The sequence below is a fragment of the Tachysurus vachellii genome, chromosome 9 (assembly GCF_030014155.1).
Source record: "Tachysurus vachellii isolate PV-2020 chromosome 9, HZAU_Pvac_v1, whole genome shotgun sequence".
Lineage (NCBI taxonomy): Eukaryota > Metazoa > Chordata > Actinopteri > Siluriformes > Bagridae > Tachysurus > Tachysurus vachellii.
The window spans coordinates 21,409,101-21,416,941 of NC_083468.1; the positions used below are offsets into that span (position 1 = coordinate 21,409,101).

General features: G+C 42.1%; 1 protein-coding gene across 1 annotated transcript; it reads right to left on the reverse strand.

Moving 5' to 3' along the window:
* Positions 1-1,116: 1,116 nt before the first annotated feature.
* Positions 1,117-6,799, reverse strand: lrrc4.2 (leucine rich repeat containing 4.2). Its single transcript, XM_060878217.1, has 3 exons — positions 6,650-6,799; positions 5,585-6,517; positions 1,117-5,454 (listed from the first exon to the last, which is right to left on the reverse strand). The coding sequence occupies exon 3, from the start codon at positions 5,343-5,345 to the stop codon at positions 3,396-3,398; it is 1,950 nt and encodes a 649-aa protein (XP_060734200.1). The 5' UTR covers positions 5,346-5,454; positions 5,585-6,517; positions 6,650-6,799; the 3' UTR covers positions 1,117-3,395.
* Between the last annotated feature and the right edge of the window lie 1,042 nt (positions 6,800-7,841).

The window sequence follows — 7,841 nt, forward strand, 5'->3', positions numbered from 1 at the left end:
AGACTCTGTGCAAGACACTACAGGAAAAAAAATGACAGTTTTGGTCATGGGAAGCATTTTGCAGGTTGCTTTGATTAAGTCAAACATCTGTAGTAACAAAAATAGAAATAGACGTGTGTATCCATCACTTCAGCTATTTCCATCCTATTAACATGGAAGAGGGATTAAGCTCCGCCCTCTCAGCCATGCCAAACATTACGTGTCATATATTATTTCTGAAGAGCTTGCATGCTAATGTATACAGTCTTTGTGTTATTATAATTAAATCATGGTTACCAGAGTGCAAAAACAAACTACATTGCTTTGTTTAGTTTTGTATTAAGAATCTAAGATGACCTGCAATCATGACATTTGAAATTTTCATTCCAGTCTCTAATAACAAGAATACTTCAGGGCAGTTTCTCAAAATAGGCATCGCTGTTGGATTTACATTAGATTGTAGACTCAAAAGTGGTTCACAGTGCATGGGATATTCTTAATTAAACAATAAATAAATGATTTTTCCAACAAACCATTATCTAAAAGGCTTTTGTATTAGCTTGCGAGCAGCTTCACAGAGAAATAACGATTTAATTTAAACAGCGTAAAACAATATTCAGCAATGAACCGGCAACAAAACAACTGTTTTTTTTTTTTTTGTTGTTGGTTTTTTTTTGGGGGGTTTTTTTTGGTTTTTTTTGACACTATTCAGCTGCAGTGTCTTACTTTAAATTGAAATGAACTGTCCAGTCAAAAAAAAAATAAAAAAAAATAAAAAACTTCCTGCCACTTGATTTTATTGATTTTAGAAAGTCAAATCGACTTATGCAGAACGAATCCTGGTGATATTACAAATTAAATTGACAAGCCTCATCAGCCACAGACACTATGCTACACCATTTTCTTGTAAATAAATGTAAAAACTGCAAAGCTGGCTAATTAGCCTGGTGTGTAGCTGTTTGTGCGTGATGTGTGTGATGCAGCACTATGTAAGGGGTGTGAATGCTATGGCGTGAGTATCCTGAGAGGGCAGTAAATTGCTGTGCGTGTGCGTGTGTGAGTGTGTATATGTGTGTGTGTGTGTGCGCTAATGTTGGGTTACTGCAGCTCAGCTTTGGAAGACATTCTGCCCCTGATTACAGACTGCACCCTCTCCTCTTTCCCATCCATGCTAAAAATGTACAGCGTAATAGCACTTTAGCACCCATTCAAGCCTAAAACAGACTCTATGTTGCATGGCATCAGAAGAAATGTTTTAATATTCGGCATATACAGAGAGTCAACATAGAATGTTGTAAAGAATCTGCCTGAAATGCCGAGGCAGCATAATATGAACGTAAGCCACTGTAATCATATTAAAGGTCACTCACTAAAGGAAAAAACAAACAAACAAACAAAACAAACAAACAAACAAACCAAAAAAATAGCCCAGGGAGGCATTCAAAATGTTCTAGAGCAATAGAAGTTTCGCTGTTCAAAAAAAAAAATGCATTGTTGAGTTTACAAGACTACACTGTAAAAGGGAGTCATAAAACGGCACTGAATGTCATTCACATACACTTTCTTGATGTAACACACACATGCACTCCATACCTAATTTTCTATGTGCACAGGTTAACAAGATCAATAATGGATGATATTAAAAGCCGCACTTAACCTTATTAGTCCAGTGCTTCAAATGGAGTTGTGTTACCTGAGCTCTAAGTGCCATAATGACGGGGGAAATAGGATCCTAGCAAAAGTCTGCCTATTGCATTGTATTTATTGTGTCAGAAAAGCAGACTACATTTTTTTTATGTCAGTGCTGCACCTTTGTGTCATGAACATAATATTCGCTCTTAATAGACGGGACCATATGCTATCGGCGTATTGGCAAAGATTCAAATCTACCCAGCAAGCCGTTTTGCCACAAAAGAAGGAGAAGCAAAATGTGCCATGAAAATTCTGTGCACTGGACCTGCAGATGCAAATCTGGCGCATTCCCAAAAATGATATCTGACAGAGAAGGGTTAGTCTTTCCATTACAATTCTCAAACTTCTACCACTGCGTACAAAAGTGGGAAAAAAAGGCAAGAGCAAAGAGTTATCTTTAGAGAAATACAAACCAAATGTTTTATTGTTGGAACCTCTGAAGACTCCTCATAAAAATACTGTTGCTTGAAATAAGGACAAATGAAATTCACTGTTTGAATGATCACCATTGAGGACAGCCTAAAAGTCACACATTCCTTTGTATACCCTTTCGTGATTAAGAAAAAAAAAATAGATATACTGTAAGCAGTCATGATAATGTTAACAGCTCGCAACAAACCATCGTGACATTGCAACGATCTCTGCAGTGTTGCAAATAAACATCCTGTTCAGCCCTTACACTACTAATCTGAGGCAACTGTTGTAACATTTTTAACTATATTTTAGCCCTAAAAGCCGCTCAAGTCTTAACAAAGCATTTGGGATCTTAAAAGAATTGGGACCAGTTACAGAGAAGATAATGGTCAGAGCTACTGTTGGTAAATTTGTCAAATCCCCTTAAAAGAAAAAAAAAAACTCTAAAGAGGCTTAAGGGGAATTAAGGGGGGAAAAAGCAGGAATCAGATCACCTCACTGCTTCTTGCTGAGACACAGGTTCAATACAAAACAAAACAAACTGCATAGAAAAATCCCCAGTAGTGAATGAAGAATCAATGTTGATTTGTATCCAGGAACACTTATGAAAACACTGTAGGTGTTTGTTCAGCACTGGGGATTCTCCTTAAATATGAAGTTAAACTGCAAAAGCACTCACTGAAAAAAGCACATAAGAGACCAAAACCATTTGGCTGATAGCTACTGAGACTCAGCAGACTCAGGAGAACTTTTTTCCTTTTTTGTGTTTTTTTTTTTTTTTTTTTTCTATTGTTTTTTTTTTTTTTTTTTTTTTTTATGTCTTGCGTTGTTTTGTCATAGAATTCTTCAACCCAAATTTCATGTATAACATTTGGCACATTACAAATTCTTGGTGCTCTTACAAGAGAAACTTGTAAATATTATTTTGGGGACAGTTATGTAGAAATGTTACTGGATTATATCTAGCATGGTCTAAAAACCACAGACTTCTCAAACAAATCTGTTTCGCATCTGCAGTGTAATGTCATTATCTTCATTATTCCGTCTTAAATAGAAGTTACACATTAGAAAATAGTTTTAAATTCATTTTTTCTTTTTTTTTTATATATAATCTGCTTCTCTTATCACCCCATAATGGATTAATTTATATATTTATATTCATATATTTATATATAAGCATGTACAAGAAAAACAGTCTCATTTTTGCACTGGGTACAAAAGTAATCGCTGTCTTTCCTTTGTGCATTCTATTGCATGTTTTCATGAGGAACAGAAAAAAAGGGTACAAGGAGGAGAAGGTTATGGGAATGTTAGATCTGGGTTTCCTGTACCTTCTCCTTGGTGTGAGTTTTAATCAAGTAGGGTTCCGGGATGGTGCTGATGGTTGTGGGCCGAGGGCGATGTAGAGAATTGCTAATGCTGTTCTCTGTCCAGGGAGCAGAGTGTGCTGGTTTGTAGGTGCTGTAGCTGGACTTGTAGGTGTTGTTACGATCTCTTAGACCTGGTAGCACCATCCCACCCTCTCCTGGTAAAGTTGTTCCCGATGTGGTAGGAGGAACGTTCTCCTCCATTTGGATGATCTCTAAAGTCCTGGCAGCTGCCACTGTGCTCCTCTGTTGGTGTCGTTTACGGAGCTTGTAGAACGCAATTAGCATGATCGCAGCGAGCAGCGTGACGGCAACAAAGCAGCCAATGATGATCTTTGTAGTCTTCATCACTTCGTCTAAGGTGGCAGAAGGGCGCACTGTTCCTCGGATAGTTGGCACACTAACCTGTCTTGGTGTCTGCAGTAGCACAGTTGGAGTTGAGATAAACACAGGCTGGAAGACGGAGGGTGAAGCCGTGACCGTCTTCGGTTTAATCACCTCCACTGATGTCGACTCAACTATTTCCACAGTGACTGTGGTAAAATAGCTTAGGTGCTCAGAGGTGTTGAGCTCGGCTGCACTCACATTCAGGTAAGCTGATGCATTGGAGTTTCCAGCCATGTTTGTCACCATGCACGTGTACACACCTGTGTCAGATGGCAGAACATTGGAAAAATTTAGAGTTCCGTCATTGAGAACGTATATCCTTGGGTGATTGGAGCCATGGGTCAGAACTGTTCCATTGGGTAGAAGCCATCTGACAGATGACATGGGAGCTGTGCGACACCTGAACTCAGCCACTCGCTCTGCAGATATGTTAAGGTCCCGTGGAGCATCCAGGATAAAAGGAGCAGAGCACTGAAACGTAGTCTGGTCCACTTCCACTAGGTAGCGTCCTCGCAGATGGGCAGGGCTATGACAGCGGCCACAACACGTGGAGTTGGTAGGGATGTACTCTCTTAGCCACCAAGCCAGCCACACCACGTCACAGTCACACCGCCATGGGTTATGGTGCAAGTGCAGCTCTACCAGGTAACTCAAGGGTGCAAAAAGGTCATGGGGCAAAGAGCTAATGTTATTATGGGCCAGGTTGAGTTCAACCAAGGCTGTGACATCATCAAATGCATTTCTCTCCATGGTGGTGATTTTGGAGTTCATAATCCAGAGCTTTTTTAGGGATTTCAGACCCCTAAAGGATCCAGGTTTGATGTCCGGAAAGTAGTTTTCTGACATCTCTAGTTCCTCCAGCCCCACCAACGGGGTGAGCACAGGCATCTCCCGCAGATTACACATTCCAAGGTTTAGGTATTTCAAGTTGTATAATCCTTCGAAAGCACCCTCCGAGATATACTCCAGTTTTTTCAGTTCTCCTAAATCCAGCCGCATGAGAGAGGGGACACGGTTGAATGCATAAGATGGTATGCTTTCAATAGGGTTGTTCCTGAGCCATAATTCCCGCAGCTTAGACAAGTACTCAAAAGCACCACTTGGGATTACAGTCAACCGGTTGTCAAAGAGCTCCAGAGTGTTAAGATTGGTGAGACCATTGAAGGCCCCCACCTCAATCTGCCGGATGGAGTTCCTGCCAAGCTGCAGCACTTCCAGATGGTGGAGGTGTCGAAAGGTGTCAGCATGGATTACCTCAATGCTGTTCTCCATGAGGTTAAGGTGCCGTGTATTTGTGGGAATGCCAGGGGGCACTCGAACCAGGCCACGCCTGGTACACACCACCTTGCTGAACTGGTTACTGCAGGAGCATACAGCTGGGCAGTTCTGCGGTCCGGTGGGGGTGGCGCACACACTCCACGCTCGCACCATGAGGTAGACTGCACAGAGCAGGGCTGCGTTCCAGTGCACAGTTACCTGCCACAAGAGACTCATGATGTGGCGCATTCATAATTCAACATCATGTGGGGATTCGGCTCGGGAACGGAGAACAGTGGCCCTACCCTGGCTTGAGCAAGACACTGCTTCTGTTTTCCATTGACAGTGCAGTATGGTACTATGTTATACCCATTAAAGAGAGAGACAGAGAGAGGGGAGGGGAAGAGACATGGCGAATGATTATAAAGATAAAGAAATACAGTGAAATATGAAAGTAGAAGAAACAAGTTTATATACAATATACTTACATCATTAGTTCTCCGTTGAATGTCCCTTTTTAATTTGCATAACACTGACAATGTTCAATAAGATCAGTACAACATTTTTCAAAAGAAAGTAAACTGGACTGTGAATAGACGTGCCAAAATGGCTCCTTTGAATTTCAGAGGAATGCAACGTTTAAATAAACTGATTCAAGAGGTAAGGCCCATTGAGCTAAGCAGGTGCACGGATCCAGTCAGATTGTAAAAGATCTCCTCTCAGCTCCCCCATTGATTGTCCTTGGAAGCCGACGCTGCATACAGCTGAACATTTTTCACAAGACTCCATTTCCAAACTGCAAGTAGCGCAGAAAAAGAAGAAGAAAAAGCAATAGTGTTGGGACTGGTATCCCAAGTCTTTTAAAGATATTCCTTCCTGCCTGTTATAGACTAACACGCTGTTGTTCATCCCCCGTCGACACTTGTCCTGTCGATTAGCAGTTCTCTGACGAATACAAAAAACGCCAACGGACGCACATTGCGGTCATTCCGTCTTGCTTTTTTCAACTCGCTGTTCTCCTGCTCGTTGCCGTAGCAGCTGCAGACTGCCGCGTGCACAGTTAGCAATAATCCGTCAGTTTCTCTGGAGGGGGGCTCGGGGGTGGTGGTGCGCAAGCAGGAAGGGGGAGGAAGGGGGGCAACAGCATCGCAGCAGTGAAGCTCTCTCTAGCGATTGTGTGTTCTTGCTCTCTCTCTCTTTCTCATGCTCTCTCTCTCACTCACTCACTTCAGTGTCAGAAAAAGGAGGAATTGATCTTGCTGTGTGACATGCTGTCGATTTCAGAGCGCTTGTCTTGAATAGGATTCCGTACTTCTTCTCCCCGGTAAAGATCTTGCAGTATTCTTTTATTCCTGCTTCTTGAGGTAGTAAGTTGTGGCAGTTTGCCTGCTCTGCCTGTGAGCTGTGGACTGCCTGGCGGTCTGCAGAAGAGAGAGAGAGAAAGAGAGAGTGAGTGAGTGAGAGTGAGACGGAGAGAGAGATTCACGCACACACATGCACCCGGAGGAGAAGACAGTGTCCACGGCGACAGTGGTGGCAGCAGCGGTCCTCACCGTATCCCCAGCATTCAGGATCCTCTTGCGCTTTTTCCCTTTATGTGACAGGGTTGCAGGCAGTCAAACCTCTGTGTTCTACCTCCTCCTTTTGTCCTTCAATGGAAACGTGAATGTACTGCTGACGCATCCCGCTCAGAGCAGTGCACTGGTTTGATGCAGTGTTCCTGTGTATTAACACATCCACCCCCTCCTCTCTTTCTTCTGTGCTCTGCCTCTCTCTCTCTCTCTCTCTCTCTCTCTCTCTCTCTCTCTCTCTCTCTTGCGGACATTGGTGAGTCTTTGCACTCTCCAACTCTTGCTTTCTTACTCTTTGTTCTTGTTGTGCCTCTTTAGCTTTTTTAAAATATATACTATTTTCTTTTTTGTTTTCAATATGCATATTTTGCTTTTCTTTTTGAATTTTGAGTTTCTGGCTTTATCACATACACTCACACATACATACACACACCCACACACTGCACGCTCTCTCTCTCTCTCTCTCTCTCTCGAACATACATCCTCATTCTCCTTCTGTAGTAAGCTCTGTTGGGACTGCATTGACTAAGATAAAACAACACTACTGCAATGGGGGCTCATCTAACACCCCCACCCGCTCTCACTCCCCTAACCCCCCGGAGAGGCTTTCCAAACCATTAAATGTAACATGGAAATGGGAGGACTGTCTCTTCACAAATATCCTGCAGTAATATAGGTTAAAGAAAAATAATAGCATTTAAATTACACCGAATCTAATCAATCAGTTACATTGAAATGACCCAAAATAAATGCAAACCATTTAATGGATTTCATAACCCCTTTTATACACACATCCACAAGGACCCATCTCCAGACAAGCACACGAGCACACGAGATACATGTTTCAAATGTCTGTGGGGTCGGCCGTTCTGACGAAAAAGACTCACACTACAGGAATTGTACTTGTCCTTTAAGGTAAATTCAAGAGGTTATAATAAATGTTATGAAAGGAAGAAGCAGCTAGAGATAGAGAGAAAGAGACAGAGGAGACACGAAACAGCTCATCTCGCAGGATTCGATGGCATTTGAATGTAGATGTGGAGTTTTTTCGCTTCCTTGTTTTTTCCATGCTATAGTTAATGGTTTCTTTCTCCCTCACCTTCTCTCTCTGTACGAAGGCACTGTTTTTCAAATCAAGCAGAGAAACACACTGTACAGTTGAGTATGTTGCGCA